Source organism: Ahaetulla prasina, chromosome 16, assembly GCF_028640845.1.
Source record: "Ahaetulla prasina isolate Xishuangbanna chromosome 16, ASM2864084v1, whole genome shotgun sequence".
Classification (NCBI taxonomy): domain Eukaryota; kingdom Metazoa; phylum Chordata; class Lepidosauria; order Squamata; family Colubridae; genus Ahaetulla; species Ahaetulla prasina.
Genome location: NC_080554.1, coordinates 5,306,955 through 5,324,686, shown reverse-complemented (window position 1 = coordinate 5,324,686; position 17,732 = coordinate 5,306,955). Strand labels below are relative to the sequence as shown.

The 17,732-nt window shown below is 47.9% G+C and overlaps 1 protein-coding gene across 1 annotated transcript in view; it reads right to left on the bottom strand.

The window, feature by feature from the left end:
- The window catches only part of RAPGEF1 (Rap guanine nucleotide exchange factor 1), a 76,844-nt gene that overhangs the window by 13,613 nt on the left and 45,499 nt on the right, over positions 1 to 17,732 (bottom strand). Inside the window, exons 9-15 of the mRNA XM_058159315.1 lie at positions 16,791 to 17,267; positions 11,610 to 11,812; positions 7,923 to 8,075; positions 5,855 to 6,178; positions 4,696 to 4,794; positions 2,222 to 2,307; positions 770 to 881 (exon numbers count right to left, since the gene is read on the bottom strand). Of these exons, the coding sequence (XP_058015298.1) occupies positions 770 to 881; positions 2,222 to 2,307; positions 4,696 to 4,794; positions 5,855 to 6,178; positions 7,923 to 8,075; positions 11,610 to 11,812; positions 16,791 to 17,267 (1,454 nt within the window). The remainder of the gene's footprint in view (positions 1 to 769; positions 882 to 2,221; positions 2,308 to 4,695; positions 4,795 to 5,854; positions 6,179 to 7,922; positions 8,076 to 11,609; positions 11,813 to 16,790; positions 17,268 to 17,732) is intronic.

Genomic DNA, 17,732 nt, shown 5'->3' with positions numbered 1-17,732 from the left:
ACAGAACCCATCTTCCACTCCCGTGCGGTCACCATTGGGCAAATCAACTGTTGAATGCAGGACAAACACTCTCACCTCCATCCAGGGGTGAATTCCAATAGGTTCTGACAGGTTCTGGCGAACCGGCAGCGGAAATTTTGAGCAGTTCAGAGAACCAGCAAATACCACCTCTGGCTGGCTCCAGAGTGGGGTGGGAATGGAGATTTTGCAATATCCTTCCCCCAGGAGTGGAGAGGGAATGGGGATTTTGCAGTATCCTTCCCCTGGAGTGGGGTGGGAATGGAGATTTTGCAGTATCATTCTCCTGCCATGCCCACCAAGCCACACCACGCCCACCAAGCCACGCCCACAGAACCGGTAGTTAGTAAAAAAATTTAAATTTCACAACTGCATTGGAGGCGGGGGGGCGGTTGAAAGAGAGTTATATCTTGAAGAAGAGAAATGTTTGAAATACGAGATGTCACTTTTTTTAAAAAAAAAATGGACACAAGACCCAACCCCCCTCCCCCCAAAAAATTTCGCAGGTTGTAGAGATCACTCCCCTCTGGCCGCTGTGGGTCACTCTGGGAGACAACCTTGAGCGAGAGATGTCTAGAATGTGTTTTTGTTTTTTGGCTGCTGTGCTGCTTCGCTGTTTTCCCATCCCCCTTGCCTATGGCAACTTGAGAGCTGGCCAGGGTTGCTTTGCGAGTTGATAGCATCAACAATTAATCTAGTCCGATTCGAAGCACAATCCAAAAAGCAAGAAAAAGGGGAAGTCAGAACTTACTTCCTGTTTCAAGGTCAGCCTGGATATGATTTCGGTGTGGTTAACTAGGGACAATTCATCCACTTCCTCCTCCATCTGAGGGTTTTCCAAAGATTCCAGTGACTTCTGTGGTCTGGATGCACAAGACAAAAGTGGATGTACTGAGTTCAAGAGAAGGCCTATCATCGCAAGGTTTCCAGTTCTCAGTGTTTGGAAGGAATTGGACGTAGATCAAAGGTTAGCCATGGATTTTGTCTGAAAATCTGACTGTGTGTTTACTGAATTTCCCCAGAGAAAGCTGAAAAAACTGGTAGATATTAGATCTTGTGCATGTATGTGAAATAAGTACATACAATATATAGTTTTTAATTAAAAATTAAAAAGCAACAAAAACTAAGGAAGAGAGGGAGGGAGGGAAGAAAGAAGGAAGGGGACAAAGGAAGGGAGGGAGGAAGGAAGGAAGAAGGAAGGGGAGGAAAAAAGGGAGGGAGGGAGGGAGGAAGGGAGGGAGGAAGGAGAGGAAGAAAGGGAAGGAAGAAAAGGAAGAAAGGGAAGGAGGAGGAGGGAGGAGAGGAAGAAAGGAGGGTGAAGAAGGAAGGAAGGAGAGGAAGAAAGGGGAGATGAAGAGAAGAAGGAAAGAAAGAAGGAAGGAAGGAGAGGAAGGAAGGGAGGTCGAGAAGGAAGGAAGGAAGGAAGGAGAGGAAGAAAGGGAGAGAGGGAGGAAGGGGAGGAAGAAAAGGAGGGAGGGAGGAAGTAAGGAAGGGGAGGGAGGGAGGAAGGGGAGGAAGAAAGGGAGGGAGGAAGTAAGGAAGGGGAGGGAGGGAAGGGGAGGAGAGAAGAGGGGAAGGAAGGAGGAAAGAAAGAAGGTTGCAGCAAAAAAAAGAAAAGGTAAAAAGTAAAAAAATCCAATCCGTATTAAATGCAATTTAGCATCTCAATATTACAACCATAACGTTAAAAAGGACCACCGTTGCAATTTGCATCAAATATTGGTCCAGCATGATAACAGCTTCAGCCTTCAGCCAGTTATTTTAATAGTAAGATCTCCACTGTAGTGTTACTTTGTGTCTGTGTGTGTATTTATACAGGTAGTCCTCAACTTACAACCGTTCCTTTAGTGGCCGTTCAAAGTTACAACCACCCTGAAAAAAAAAAAACCGGTGACGTGATCGTTTTTCACACCAATGCGGGAATCCCGAGGATCATGTGATCAAAACTCAGGGGCTTAGCAATTGACTTGACTCAGAGTTATGACGACGGTCGCAGTGTCCTGGGGTCACGCGATCCTCTTTTACGACCTTCTGACAGGCAAAGGGGGAAGCCAGGTTTCACTTAACAACCAGGTGACTTAACAGCTGCAGGGGATTCCCTTAACAAAATGTGTCAAGAAAAGGTCGTTAAAACGGGGACGTAACTCACTTAGCAACGGTAATGTTGGGCTCCGCTGTGGTCGTAAGTCGAGGACAACCTTACCTTTCGCTCTCGTGTTTTTCCGTTCTTGGAGATCCACTCAGCGACGCTGAATCTTTCGTGTGGTCATCCTTAATGACTGGAATTTCCTGGGGGAGAGAAAAAAAAGGGTTGGGAGACAGGACAAAGACTTGCATTATTAACCAAGATACAGACAGCCCTCGACTTACCACTGGTTCATTCAGTGGCGGTTCGATGTTACGACGGCACTGGGGAAAAAAAAAGTGACCAAGGACCGTTTTTCACAGTTACGACCGTGGCAGAATCTCCCGCAATGTCCCGGAGATTCACTTAGCAAACCGTGGCTAGAAAGGTCGTAAAACTTGGGGGAAGCTCAACGACACAAATGGGGGGGGGGCTCCGTGGTGGTCGTAAGTCGAAGACTTTATCTCTAGCCTCAGGGTTCTCCAAAATAGAGGAAGACGTTGGTCCGCACCCAGGGGTGGGATTCAGCCGGTTTGCCTGAACCGGGTGCTAATTGTACATTGGTTCACCGAACCGGTAGTTGCAAGGACTGGCTGGCCTCGCCCCACTCCCACCCCCCACCCTTCTCAGGAGTCTCCACGCAGCCCGTTTTGGATGCCAGGTAATTGCAGGGCCCGCGCGGAGGCTCCGCGAGGGTGAAAAAGTTGCTTGTATAGGACAGGAGTCAGCAACCTATGGTCCCCCCCTGTTATGGCTCCCTGTTGGCTGAACCACCACTGGCTGGCCCAGAAGTCCGAAAATGGGGCCATTCCCGGCCTCCGGAGGGCCTCTAAAGTCTGGGAAAGGCCGTTTTCTCCCTCTCAGAGGCTCGAGGAAAGCCTCCAGAGCCTGGGGAGGGCTCCGTCGTGGTGCTGGAGGCTGGGTAGGCCACGCCCCCATGGTCCCGCCCACCCAGCAACCATGCAGAGAACCGGTTGCTAAAATTTTTCAAGCCCACCCCTGCGACCGCCCCTCTTAAAAGTTCAAGGCCGAGAAACCACCTCGTTTAGATTCTCACCCGTCCTCAAAATCGAACCGAAGGCGAATCGGGGTTTTTTGTTTTTTTTTAAAGAAATACACGGCGCTCTACCCATTTAAATGACTACATCGTCGCCGGCTTTCTTTCTCAAGGCGACGGACAGAAACGCATTCCGCAAAATGGAAGATCCAGTAGATTCGTGCGGTTTTCTGTTTTGTGTTTTTTTTTTTTTTCAAATCTGCGCTCTTCTTGAAGAGGTGTGGACTTCAACTCCCAGAATTCTTCCAGCCAGTAGGAAATCTGGCTGGGGTATTCTGGGAGTGGATATCCTCAGCTCTTCAAAGTTGTAGGTTGAGAAACCCAGTGGCTTCTAAAAGTTTTGGGGCCGTCCCTCTTTCCTTGCCAAGCCGTCAAATGCAACCGATTCTTCCACAAAGACAAAGGACAGAACACACATTTTCTAGGCTGGAAACGTGCAGTTGGAGAAGAAATTAAAATCCACAGGGGAACGGTAGGGAAAGTCCTTAGCAGAGGTGGTTAAAAAAACAAAAACGACGCTTTTCTAATTCTGGATAGGAATTCTACATTCGGTTTTGGTACGAGGGGCACTCCTAAAACGGCAGCCTTACGCAGAAGGGAGCCTAATAGAATCCAGGTATGATTACAAGAGAATATTCATAGCTCAGGTTGAACTGTGGGGAGTCCTTGGTGCTGCTTGGTTGTTTTCGTGCAGACGTTTCATGGCCCAACTAGGTAATGTTATCAGTGAGAGAAGGGAATGGGTTTAGGAGGAGGAGAGGGAGGAGGCGGAGGAGGAGGAAGAGGAAGAGGAGGAGGGCTGTGGAGTCCTTGGTGCTCTCTGAGGTTGGTGGTTTACATGCAGACATTTTTCATGACCCAACTACGTGCTAGTGAGGGTGCTTTGCTCCCTCTTTATATATAGTAGCTGTGAGCGTGGTTGTTTTCTTGCAGACGTTGCATGACCCAGCTAGGTAACGTCATCAGTGCCAGTGAGTGTGCCTGGCTCCTTGTTTATATATATATATATATTTCAAACCCCTCCAATCCATACATACAGCAGACAGACACCCACTATGAAGACCACGAACACGAAGCCAAACAACAGCAATGCAGCTCACCAGCTCAAATCCCCCTGCAACTCAGACTAATCTGAGCACAACCAAGCCCCCACCCAAACAGGACACACCCCCAGCCAATCAGAGCACAAAAAAAACCCCATCCAATCAGAGCACAGCCAAGCTCCCACCCAATCAGTTCAAACCCCCACTAGCAGTTAAAAAGGAAGAAACAGCTGCAATCACACATTGCTCCCAGAAGCACGAAGCTGAAGCCTGAAGATGATGAATGAGACTTCGTCGAAACGTCGCCAAGACACTTCCAATTTTACGCGGGAGAAAACCCGAATAACCAAAGACCTATATATATATATATCCCTGCTACTATATATTCCCTGCTACTCATTTCCTGTAGGCATGCCGAGCCATTTCCAGGGCACATCCTGGATTTTACTTACTCCTTCCGAGTAGGCAGGGAGAAGGTCCCCATTGCTTTGGCCCGAGGAATACAGATTGACGTATTCACCCTCCCCGGTTACCTCGCCAACGTTGTCACTCTACAGAGACAGAAGGGAAGGGAAGCAAAGGAGTGATCCCACCTGGCAGGATGGAGGAGAGCAGCCCCCAGCAAAGCACGACGGGACTAGGTGGGCTTCTTGAACCCGAACCTTCTCTGGCTATTTGGATGTGGCATTTGTGACATGCCCTGACCCACCTTAGGAAAAGCGCCCTCCCAATTTTATTTTATTTTTTAAAAAAAGGTTCACAGTTGTTCCCCAAAACAATTCTGAGAAAACTCTCAACGGGGTTTTTCAGAACAATTCCCTAAAAACTTTTAATCTCAGCAAAGGCAATTTGATCTAGTGGTTAAGGCACCAAGGGCTAGAAAGCAGGAGATGTGAATTCTAGTTCCGCTTTAGCCATGAAAGGCAGCTGGGTGATTCTGAGCCACTCACCAGGAGATGCTGAGTTCTAGTTCCGCTTTAGCCATGAAAGGCAGCTGGGTGACTCTGAGCCAATCACCAGGAGACAGTGAGTTCTAGTCCCACTTTCGGCATGAAAGCCAACTGGGTGACTCTGAGCCAATCACCAGGAGATGCTGAGTTCTAGTTCCGCTTTAGCCATGAAAGGCAGCTGGATCACTCTGAGCCAATCACCAGGAGACGGTGAGTTCTAGTCCCACTTTAGCCATGAAAGGCAGCTGGGTGACTCTGAGCCAATCACCAGGAGATGCTGAGTTCTAGTTCCGCTTTAGCCATGAAAGGCAGCTGGGTGACTCTGAGCTAATCACCAGGAGACAGTGAGTTCTAGTCCCACTTTCGGCATGAAAGCCAACTGGGTGACTCTGAGCCAATCACCAGAAGATGCTGAGTTCTAGTTCCGCTTTAGCCATGAAAGGCAGCTGGGTGACTCTGAGCCAATCACCAGGAGACGGTGAGTTCTAGTCCCATTTTAGGCATGAAAGGCAGCTGGATGACTTTGGGCCAGCCACTTTCTCTCAGCCCTAGGAAGGAGGCAATGGCAAACCACAGAAAGCTACGCCAGCTAAAACTGGGCCACCATCCCCACAGCCTGACCCGCAAAGAAGGAAAGCTCGGCCCCGTCAGGTTTTCTCACCAAAGACTTCTGGAGAGGTTTGGTGAAAGAGGGCTCGGAGGAAAGCGAGACAGGCACAGTCTTGTTTATGCTGCTGTCTTGAGAAGAAGAGGAGGAGGAGGAAGAAGAAGAAGAAGAAGCAGAAGGTGGCCTCTCTATGGTGCCAAGGGGCTGGCCAGACGTGGCCGGCACTGCCGGCGGGTCCGAGTTCGGAGCCTGGTGCACAGGTGGAAAAGTCTGAGGAGAGGAGGAAGTGGCCGAGGTAGATGTAAGAAAAGGAGGGACGGTGGGAACTCGGCCGCGCGGCACGAAGTCTTGGGAGAAAGACCTGAAGACCGATTTGTACTGGGAAGACGGGACAATGATGAAGCGGACGGTGGGGGGGGAGGAAGAACGGCACCAAGTCAACGAGAAAGGGTAGCGTTGAGGGGAGTAGATGAGTGGGGCAAGAGGAGGGGAGAGGGGAGAGGAGAGAAAAAGAGAGAGAGAGATAAGGAATTAGAACAACGTACACACAGTAGCCCGATGGTTCAGTTGGCTTGTCAGCTTGGAGAGACTCCCTTTGCTAAGAACTCAGGGGGCCTGGAGAGAACCGAGTTCGGATTCTCCCTCGCGGGGTGGGGGGGGGAAGATGACACGAAAAAACTGAAAATCTAGAACGGAGGATGGAAACATAAAAGGCCCTTTGGCAGCAGGTGGGGGTCCATCTGCAAGTGGCGGGAGGCTCTTTCATCTTGTCCGAGACAGTTTACGAAATTGGACAGTCCCGTTTCCACCGTTCCCCTCTCTCCCCCCCACACTCCTTTTGGCTCTTGAGCTCGGCCATGTCTGCAAACATGCTGGGGCCAGGCACAGCAGAATCGCCCTCGGCTAAGCCTTTCCAGCCCTCCTCGGAAGCGAGCCGGTTCCCCGCTTTACCCCCCGGCTGCCTGCCGACACGCCTCTTCTGCTCCTTGGATCCAGAGAGGGGACGGAAGCAGCTGACCCGGCTTAGAAAACCGGCCAGCCGGCTTGCTGCGCATCCCGCAGGGAAAAGCGGAACGAAAACATTGCAGGAGCGGAGTTTTGGAAAAAGAAAGTGTTTTTTCTAACGTCGTTCTGCAGAAACCGCGCTGTGCTACCTCAAGGATTTCCGCACCGTGCGATTTAAGCATCCACGGCAGCGCTACTGCGCAAGGCACAATTCCCCCCCTGACCTAATCAAATACACTAAAATTGAAAAAAAATTGGGGGCCTCATCAAAATCTTCCTTATCCTCCTATTTTCGGTCTGATGGAGGACATCTAACACTGATGATGTTACCTCATTGGGTCATGAAACGTCTGCATGGAAACAGGCCACCTCAGAGAGCACCAAGAATCCCGCAGTAGTCCTCGTTCTCCTCCCAACCCCTCCTTCCCTTCTAGTACTGATGACGTTACCTAGTTGGGTCATGAAACGTCTGTATGGAAACCACCAAGCTCAGAGAGCACCAAGAACCCCGCAGTCTTCGTCCTTCTCTTCATCCTTCTCCTCCTCCTCCTCCTCCTTCTCCTCCTCCTCCTCCTCCACCCCATTCCATTCTAGCACAGATGACATTATGTAGTTGGGTCATGAAATGTCTGTATGGAAACAGCCCAGCTCAGAGAGCACCAAGAACCCTACAGTCTTAGTCCTTCTCCTCCTCCTCTCCATTCCCTTCTAGCACTGATGATGTTACCTAGTTGGGTCATGAAATGTCTGTATGGAAACAGCCCAGCTCAGACAGCACCAAGAACCCTACAGTCTTAGTCCTTCTCCTCCTCCTCTCCATTCCCTTCTAGCACTGATGATCTTACCTAGCTGGGTCATGAAATGTCTGTATGGAAACAGCCCAGCTCAGAGAGCACCCAAGAACCCCGCAAATTGGGAAGTTCTTGGAGGATGGGCTCCAGCAGGAATCCAAAAGCTTGGAAGAATAAACCAATTCGGTCCTGGTGACCGACTCCAGATTGGATCCCGCAACATTACCCTGGGACACATGCATTTGCCTTCTTTTGCGATAAATAAATAAGTGAGAAGAGCGAGAGGAAACAAACTGCGAAAAGAAAGGTTTCCGTTAGTCACTCACCGAGTGCGCGGGAAAGGAACTGTTCTGCTGGAGGAAGGAGTTAGAGACGGACACGCTGAGACCCTGGCCCGTGCCGACCTCCTCAGAGGCCAGGGGGCCCTTAGATGGCTGGACACAGTAGGAGACAGAAGAGAAAGGAGCAGGGAAAATAGCCTGTTGAAGGAAAGAAAGAAAAGGAGCGAGGGAGAAAGACGAAAGGAAGATAAACAGAGGTGGAACTCAGCCGGTTCGGACCAGTTCAAGCGAACCGGTAGCGCCGGTGATCTGTTGGCCCCGCCACTCACCCCCTCTCCTCGCTCTATCCTGTCCTTTATTTCCTGCTTTGTAGCTCATCTCAATCACGCGTCACAGCTGATTTGCTCCCCCCACCCTTCGCTGTTCTACTTACCTTTGCTAACTTGGAAGGTAAGAAAGCTGAGCTTCTCAATGCTCCATTTTCGGTGCTGGGTGCTTACGCAAACTGCGCGTTCACCGAACCGGTTGTTAGACCGGCAGCATTCCACCGCTGGAGATAAACCCAGCACGTGCCTTGGGGTGGGGGTTGGACTAGAAGGCCCCTTAAGGTCCCATCCAAGCTTCCTGTTCAGGCAATCTTTGACGTGCAAAGTTCATTTAGTGACCGTAACAGAGTCGGAAGGGGCCTAGGAGGTCTTCTAGTCCAATCCCTTGCTCAAATAGTCCTTGACTTACAACCATTCGCTTAGTGACCGTTCAAAGTTACGACAGCACTGGGGAAAAAAGCCACTTACGAGCGTTTTTCACACTTACGACCGTTTCAAGCATCCCCTGATCAGAATTCAGAGGCTTGGCCGCTGACCCGCATTTATAACGGCCCGCAGTGACCCGGAGTCACGCGATCCCCTTTTGCGAACCTTCTGACAAGCCGTGTCAACGGGAAAACCGGACTAACTTCACAACCATGTCACTGACTTAACGACTGCCGTGATTCACTTAACGCCGGTGGCAAGAAAGGTCATAAAATGGGGGAGGGGCACATTGTGGTCGTAAGCCGAGGACTAACCTATACGTGAAGATAGTCGGGACGACCGCAATCTCACGCCGATTGTTTAATTGTTTAATATTTGCTTTTGGAAAACGTGACTAGAGATGAAAGGGGAACGGCTAAAGATTTGATTTTCTTTTCCAAAAACAGGAGAAAAAGGGGAGAAAAAAAAAAGATTGAATTCCAAAAAAAACCCACCAAAAACCGAAACCCCAAATGGCATAAAACAGAAAAAGGAAGCAGGCAGCCTTTAGAAGGCAAGAGAAGAAACAAAGAGGAACAAAAGGGTTTACACGCCAAGACCACATCGCTGGGGAAACTGAGTCAGAGAACACGCACCTCCTGGTTATTTACACGCTCTTTATCCTCCAAAGTTTGTTGGCTTATTTATTTTAGAATCAAGCCCTGACGGCTCTTGGTTTTAGAAGCATTTCAAGAGGATTTGCCGATTCTCCCTGATGTGATGTTTCAGGATCCTTGGTATTAACAATTTGAATCGCCGATGAGTTTCTCTCTGGTTACAGATTAACAGAGCCGGAAGGGACCTTTTAGGCCATCTAGTCCAACCCCCGCTTCCCCCAAGGAGACCCTACACCACTTCTGACAGATGGCAATCCAGGCTCTTCTTGGAAGCTTCCGGGGATGAAGCTCTCACAACCTCTGAAGGCAACTTGTGTTCCATCGGTTGATGGTTCTCGCTGTCAGGAAATTCCTCCTTATTTCTAGGTTGAATCAATCAATCAGAATAGAGCTGGAAGGGACCATGGAGGTCATCTAGTCCAACCCCCTGCTCAAGCAGGAGACCCTACACCATGTCTGACAGATGGCAGTCCAGTCTCTTCTTGGAAGCTTCCAAGGGATGAAGCTCCCACAACGTCCGAAGGCAACTTCTGTTCCATGGGTTGATGGTTCTCCCAGTCAGAAAATTTCTCCTTATTTCCAGGTTGAATCTCTCCTTGATCAGTTTCAATCCATTATTCCTTGTCTGGCCTTCAGGTGCTTTGGAAAATAGCTTGACCCCCTTCCTCCTCTCTGTGGCAGCCCCTCAAATATTGGAAGACTGCTATCATGTCTCCCCTGGTCCTTCTCTTCACTAGACTAGCCCTGCCCGGTTCCTGCAACCGTTCCTTGTATGTTTTAGCCTCCAGTCTCTGAATCATCTTGGTTGCTCTTCTCTGCACTCTTTCCGGAGTCTCAATATCCTTTATAGATTAACAGAGTTGGAAGGGACCTTGTAGGTCATCTAGTCCAACCCCCCAACCAAGCAGAAGACTCTACACCAATTCTGACTGATGGCAGCCCAGTCTCTTCTTGAAAGCCTCCAGTGATGAAGCTCCCACAACTTCCGAAGGCAACTTCTGTTCCATGGGTTGATTGTTCTCACGGTCAGAAAAATTCTCCTTATTTCTAGGTTGAATCTCTCCTTGATCAGTTTCCATCTGTTGTTCCTTGTCTGGCTTTCGGGTGCTTTGGAAAATAGCTTGACCCCCTTCCTCCTCTCTGTGGCAGCCCCTCAAATACTGGAAGACTGCTATCATGTCTCTCCTGGTCCTTCTCTTCACTAGACTAGCCAGGCCCAGTTCCTGCAACCGTTCATCGTATGTTCGAGCCTCCAGTCCCCGAATCATCTTTGTTGCTCTTCTCTGCTCTCTTTCTAGAGTCTCCACACTCTTTTTTTATAGTGTGGTGACCAAAACAGGATGCAGTATTCTAGGTGCGGTCTCACTATGGCTTTATAGAGTGGTATTAGTACCTCCCTTGATCTTGATCGCATCTTCTCTCCGAAAGTTGTGAGTGCAGCCCCATCGCTGGAGGTTTTCAAGAAGAGACCGGACAGCCAAAGTGATAAAGAGTGTCTTTTTTTTTTGGCTTGGGTTGGACTAGAAGACTTCCAAGGTCCCAACCCGATGATATTCTACGTCCTACGTCACTTACAAAGATGAAAATTGGAAGAAGGCACCAGCTGAGGATGGACCAGGAACTGTTGTGCCTCGCCCGCCCTCCTCTCCTCAGCTGGGCCCCTCTCATCTCCTGCTATCTGAGCCAGAGACTGATAGTGAAGAAGAATGGCCTGGCATGCCTCCAGCCCCCAGCCCTGGCACCATGCCCGGACAGACTGAGCAAACAAACCTCCCTACAGCGTGTGAGCATGAAGCCAGCCACGTGCTAGAATTGCCAGCAGCTGAGCAGGAGGATGAAAAGACACAGTGGACAGATCCCTGCTTCCGGAGAATGGAGAGGCGACGTCAGCAAAAGGAAGGGAGAGGCAGGCCTGGATACGTGCTGAGTCATGGAGCCACACCCCATGGCCTACATAAAGGATCTGCTTTTTGGCATTCCTTGAGTCAGGCAAAGTCTCATCTGGTTGCTGAAGTCACACCTTGGATTCCTGCCTGCCCTGAGAACTCTAACAGGAATTTGGCAAAGCTGCAGAGGCTTCGTGGCCACGCTTGATACAGACTTCCCAGACCCGGCCGTCAGACGAGGAGTGGGACACGACAGGAACAATTAATACAACAAAGCGAAATAAAACAGCGCTCACCTCACCCCCCCCAACCCCAAGAATAAAATCTCAAAGCCAAGAGATGTCAACCACGGTCCAAAAAACAGAGGCTCCCGCATCGCTTAGGATAGGCGAGAAGGAACTTGAACCAAGATGGAGCAGAAGGAGAAAGGGGACTCACCAGTTGTCTCTGTTTGGGTGGAAGAGCCGGAGGTGGGGCCAGATCCTGGCCGGAGACCGTGCTGCTGAAAGAGTCGCTGAATCCATAAACCTCCATCAGGTGCTTATTCTTCTGCTGGTAGATGTGTTCGTTCTGCGGGGTTTGGTAAAACATGGAAGGCTGCGGTTCGGAGTAGTCTTCTACAAACTGCATGTAGGCCAACACTGCAAGAGAGAAAATGGACATGTGGGAGCAGGGAGGGTGTGTGTTGTCACCTTCTCGGTGAGATGCTCGGAGAAGCCTCCTCTCAAAAGTTGGGTTTCAGTAGGTTCTGACGAACCGGTAGCGGAAATTTTGAGTAGTTAGGAGAACCGGTAAATACCACCTCTGACTGGCACCATCCCCATCTAGTCTCTGCCTCCTGAGTCCCAGCTGATTGGGAGGGGATGGGGATTTTGCAGTAACCTTCCCCCTGGAGTGGGGAGGGAATGGGGATTTTGCAGTATCCTTCCCCTGGAGTAGGGAGGAAATGGGGATTTTGCAGTATCCTTCCCCTGGAGTGAGGACGGAATGAAGATTTTGCAGTATCCTTCCCCTGGAGTGGGTAGGGAATGGGGATTTTATAGTATCTTTCCTCTGGAGTGGGGAGGGAATGGGGATTTTACAATATCCTTCCCCTGGAGTGGGGAGGGAATGGGGATTTTACAGTATCCTTCCCCTGGAGTGGGGAGGAAATGGGGATTTTGCAGTAACCTTCCCCTGGAGTAGGGAGGAAATGGGGATTTTGCAGTATCCTTCCCCTGGAGTGAGGACAGAATGAAGCTTTTGCAGTATCCTTCCCCTGGAGTGGGTAGGAAATGGGGATTTTATAGTATCTTTCCTCTGGAGTGGGGAGGGAATGGGGATTTTACAATATCCTTCCCCTGGAGTGGGGAGGAAATGGGGATTTTACAGAATCCTTCCCCTGGAGTGGGGAGGGAATGGGGATTTTGCAGTAACCTTCCCCTATTACCCCAACAAACCACACCCACCAAGCCACAGCACCACCTGCCAAGACACGCCCACAGAACTGGTAGCAAAAAAAAATTGAATCCCACCCCTGCTCCTCTCCCTCTTCCTGCCTCCTGGTTGTGTGGAGGAATTCACAGAAAAAAGATGCAAAATTAAGACGAGGACCTTTAAGGCTTAACCATAGTTCCAACTATCCTAGATCCAGTTTTTCCTTCACCATAAACCCCCTTTAGATACCTTTTGCGGCCATGGACCATGGCTACGGACCCCCAAGATTTGGACTCAAGATTGAAATCGTAACATTTCTTCAAGCCTTCAGCGCATGCGCTGTGATGACCCACCCGCCCCTCCAGGTTGAGAAATCATTGTCCTGGATCAAGTCCAAAACCAATTACCGTAGGGAATTCCTGGAGGCTTAACACCCGCTGTCAGTTTTGGAAGGCAATTTTCGTTTTGCTTCTTAACTGCCGCATATTTTAGCCGGGGAAGTTGGGAGGGGGTTGTTGCTGGAGCGGTAGAAAGTGAGTCATAACAACATTCCGTATTCAAGGACATCCAGCGTCTGATGGAGGACTGCCTGAAGATTGTATCCAATTGAGTGTGAAGAGTGGATTGGACAATGTGATGAACTTGTGTGTGTGGGGCAGGGCTGTGAACTGTCAACCGGGGGTGGAAAACCTGGAAGCTTTCCGATTTGGGTTTTCCCAGCTGTGCCAACGTGACATCTCTAATAAATTGGAACTTTGAGGAGCCTCAAGCCTCAGAGCTTTATTTCGTTGGGGGCGTTCCTTGGAACCCTGACATCTGCCATCAACGGGCACAATGAGATAAGCAACGTGTAGACACCATTCAAAAGAGACACAACCAAAAAGCCCCAAAAGGACAAAATATCTTATCAGCAATCCGCATCCAGATGACCAACAATCGAGAAGTAAACAAGCGAGGAACCTAACAACTCAGATAAAGAAGCCACGAAGAAACGGCATAGTCAAGGCAACCGCCAAGCTCCCTCCCACCAACACTACGAGGGCAAGCCAGTTGGATAGAGAGAGAGAGAACCTCACTCCCTTCTAATCCTGATGACGTTACCTAGTTGGGTCATGAAACGTCCGCAAGAAAACAACGGGACTCAAGAGAGCACAACAACCCTGAGCTACAAATATTCTCTTCCATTGGTACAGGGGGATTTGGGGTGTGTGTGTGTGTGTCTTCTTTTGCACGAAGCCCAAATCAAACAAAATGCCAAAGTAATCGGAACATAGGCCGTCTTTAATTTACAACAGTTCATTTTAGTGGCCGTTCCAAGTTTTTTCAGCAACTTAGAACCGTTTGTTTTTCACACTTACGACCGTTTTGATCAGGCGATCAAAATTCGGATGCTTGGCAACCGATTCACATTTACGACGATCCCGTTTCGTGAACTTCTGATCAGCTAAGTCAGTGGGGGAACTTAACAACCGGGTTACTAACTTAGCAAATGCAAATGATTCGGTTAACAGCTTCGGCAAGAAAAGTCGTAAAATAGGGCACTTCACACGGTTTTTTTTCACTTAGCAACCTAAATTTGGGGCTCAATTGCGGTCGTAACTCGAGGACTACCTACAATAATAAACACAAATCAGACTCAACCAGTCCAACGTTAAAATCCCTCAGTTGCTCAACTCTTAACCCAGAGGGCAAAATTCTTATCCGGATTTCTAAAACAGACTCAAAAACATTTTCCTGTTCCTTTTTTGTGTGTGTGATTATTCAAATTGCTGAACCACAAATTGCTGAACCAGCATCTAAACAAATAAGGATTAAGTGAGAGTCGCCATGTGATTAAACCAGCAGTTAAGCCGGAAGTGGAGAAGCGAATTTGGGAACCAAGGGCCAAAAATGACACTAAATCAATATCTACCTATCGATCTATCTATCTATCTATCTATCTATCTATCTATCTATCTATCTATCTATCTATCTATCTATCTATTATCTATCTATCTATCTATCAACCAACTATCTATCTATCTATCTATCTATCTATCTATCTATCTATCTATCTATCTATCTATCTATCTATCATCTATCGATCTATTCATCCATCATCTATTTATTACTCTATCATCTATCAATCATCTATCTGTCTATCGATCTATTATCTATCTATCTATCATCTATCTATTCATCTATCTATCTCTCTATCTCTCTATCATCTATCTATCTATTCATCCATCATCTATTTATTACTCTATCTATCATCTATCAATCATCTATCTGTCTATCGATCTATCTATCTATCTATCTATCTATCTATCTATCTATCTATCTATCTATCTATCTATCTATCTATCTATCTATCATCTATCGATCTATTCATCCATCATCTATTTATTACTCTATCTATCATCTATCAATCATCTATCTATCTATCTATCTATCTATCTATCTATCTATCTATCTATCTATCTATCTATCTATCTATTCTATCATCTATTATCTATCTATCATCTATCTATCTATCTATTCTATGTATCTTTCTATTATCTATCTATCTATCTATCTATCTATCTATCTATCTATCTATCTATCTATCTATCTATCTATCTATCTTTAAAGTCCTTGGTAATCATATAATCTTCATGGTTCTTGGGAGGGAAATTCTTTAGGTTTTACGGCTGTTGACGTTGGGATAATTACTCAGATCTTGGTGGTGAATCATACATTTGTCTAGTTTAATTTTGTAATTTTGCTGGGGTGGGGAAGTTCCCCTGTTGTGGTTTTGGAGACATGCAACAGGCAGGAAGTTTGGGGCGCTATTTCGAAGAGCTCGCTGTCCTACGATGGAAAGTAGAAGAGAAACTCACCGCAGTGGGTGGGTGGGTGGAAACGTTTTAGATTAACCTTGCTAAGACTTAATTCTTTTTTATATATCTCCTAGGCTTTATGATATGGTTCTGGGGATTACGTTAGGCGACTCACTGCCCTACAATGGGAAGTAGAAGAATAATAGAATAACAGAGCTGGAAGGGACCTTGGAGGCCTTCTAGTCCAACCCCCTGCTCAGGCAGGAAACCCTACACCTTTCCAGACAAATGATTATCCAACATTTTCTTAAAAATTTCCAGTGTTGGAGCATTCACAACTTCTGCAGGCAAGTCGTTCCACTTATTGATTGTTCTGACTGTCAGGAAATTCCTCCTTAGTTCTGAGATGCTTCTCTCCTTGATTAGTTTCCATCCATTGCTTCTTGTCCTGCCTTCAGGTGCTTTGGAGAAGAAGGTTGACCGACCGCCCCGGCCCCCTCCCTCTTCTTTGTGGCAGCCCCTCAAAACAATGAAACAGTGCTATTGTTATTTTGCAGAGCTGGGAATGTTCCCTTGTTATGGTTTTTTTAAAAAAGAAGAAAACAGAAAAAAAAGGAAAAGAGGGGAGGGTGAGAGGAAGGAAGGAAGGAAGGAAGGAAGGAAGGAAGGAAGGAAGGAAGGAAGGAAGGAAGGAAGGAAGGAAAGAAAGAAGGAAAGAAGAAAGGAAGGAAGGAAGAAAAGAAGGAATAAAAGAAAGAAAGAAGGAAGGAAAGAAGGAAGGAAAGAAGGAAGGAAAGAAGGAAGGAAGGAAAGAAGGAATAAAAGAAGGAAGGAAAGAAGGAAGGAAGGAAGGAAGGAAAGAAAGAGAAGAAAGGAAGGAAAGAAAGAATAAAAGAAAGAAAGAAGGAAGGAAAGAAGGAATAAAAGAAGGAAGGAAAGAAGGAAGGAAGGAAGGAAGAAAAGAAAGAAAGAAGGAAGGAAAGAAGGAATAAAAGAAGGAAGGAAAGAAGGAAGGAAGGAAAGAAAGAAAGAAGGAAAGAAGAAAGGAAGGAAGGAAAGAAGGAAGAAAAGAAAGAAAGAAGGAAGGAAAGAAGGAATAAAAGAAGGAAAGGAAAGACAGATAAAGAAAGGAAGGAGAAAAGAAGGGAAAAAGGAAGAAAGGAAGGAAAGGCAAAAAGAAGGAAAGGAGGAAGACAGGAAATCAAAAGCCATTTCTTTATATTTTCTTCTTTTCCTGTACTTTGGGCTTCGTCTTTTTTTCTTTTTCTCCGCTCTTTCCTTTATCCCAAATATTACTTCCCGTTAAGTTTTCTAATCTTCCTTTTCGAAAACATTTTAATAAAATTACATGTTTGTTTGTTTGTTTGTTTGTTTTAAAAAAAAAAAAGATCGAGGGGGCACTTACTGTGTTTGTTTTTCTTCTCCGGCAGTGGCGGAGGTTCCTCGGATTCCCTGTTGGGACTGGAGAAATCAGCCAAGAATTCAACAGGCGGGGCTGGCTTCCCAGGCTGGTAGGGCAGCACAGCCGCAAAAGGGGTGAACACCCAGGGCAAGAGCGTCGGGACGCTTAAGTCCTCCTCCGAAATGTTGTCGTATTGCGAAGGGTGCCTCTCCAGGAGGACCCGACCACCGGAGACGTCGAAAACCGGAGCTCCCGTCCCCCTCCGCTTCTTCTCGGGAAGAGCTGGCGGGACCTCAACAGCCGGCGCGGCGGTCGGGGAGATACAATTCTCTGGAAGTTGGAAAGACTGTCCGAGAAACGGAGAGGCGGATTCCCGCAGGCCCTCTGGCAAAGGGCTGAGCACGCCAAGTCCCGGCTGGGGGATCTGGTCCGTGTTCGAGAGATCCTGCTGCAAGAACTCGTAATCAGGGTCGTAATGATCTGCGGGGGAAGAGAGCGAGAAACGATGCGAACAACAGGAGAGTCGGAAGGAGCCTCGGGGACTTTTTACTTCGACGCAATTGTAACAGCCAACAGACCTTTTCAGCTTCAGCACAGCCTGATTAGCACGAGCAGTTGATTGCCGGTTGGATCGGCCTCCTGGCCATCAGCTGTTTCAGGATGCAGGGATTGCCATGGCCTAGTGCCGCCTCCGCCTGCCCCATTTTCGGCCTCCGCAGTTTGTTGCAAGGAGGCAAATTGCTGGGAGGCAGAGGCAGGTTTTTTTTTCCCCCTTCTTCTGCTAATCAGGTTGTGCTGAAACTGAAACAGGCTGTTTGCTGTTTGCTGCAAGGAGGAAAATTGCTGGGAGGCAGAGGCAGATTTTTTTTTTCCGTTTTCCTCCCCAAAAAAGGTAGGTGCATCTTATAGTTTGGAGTGTCTTATACTCCAAAAATACAGTGTGTG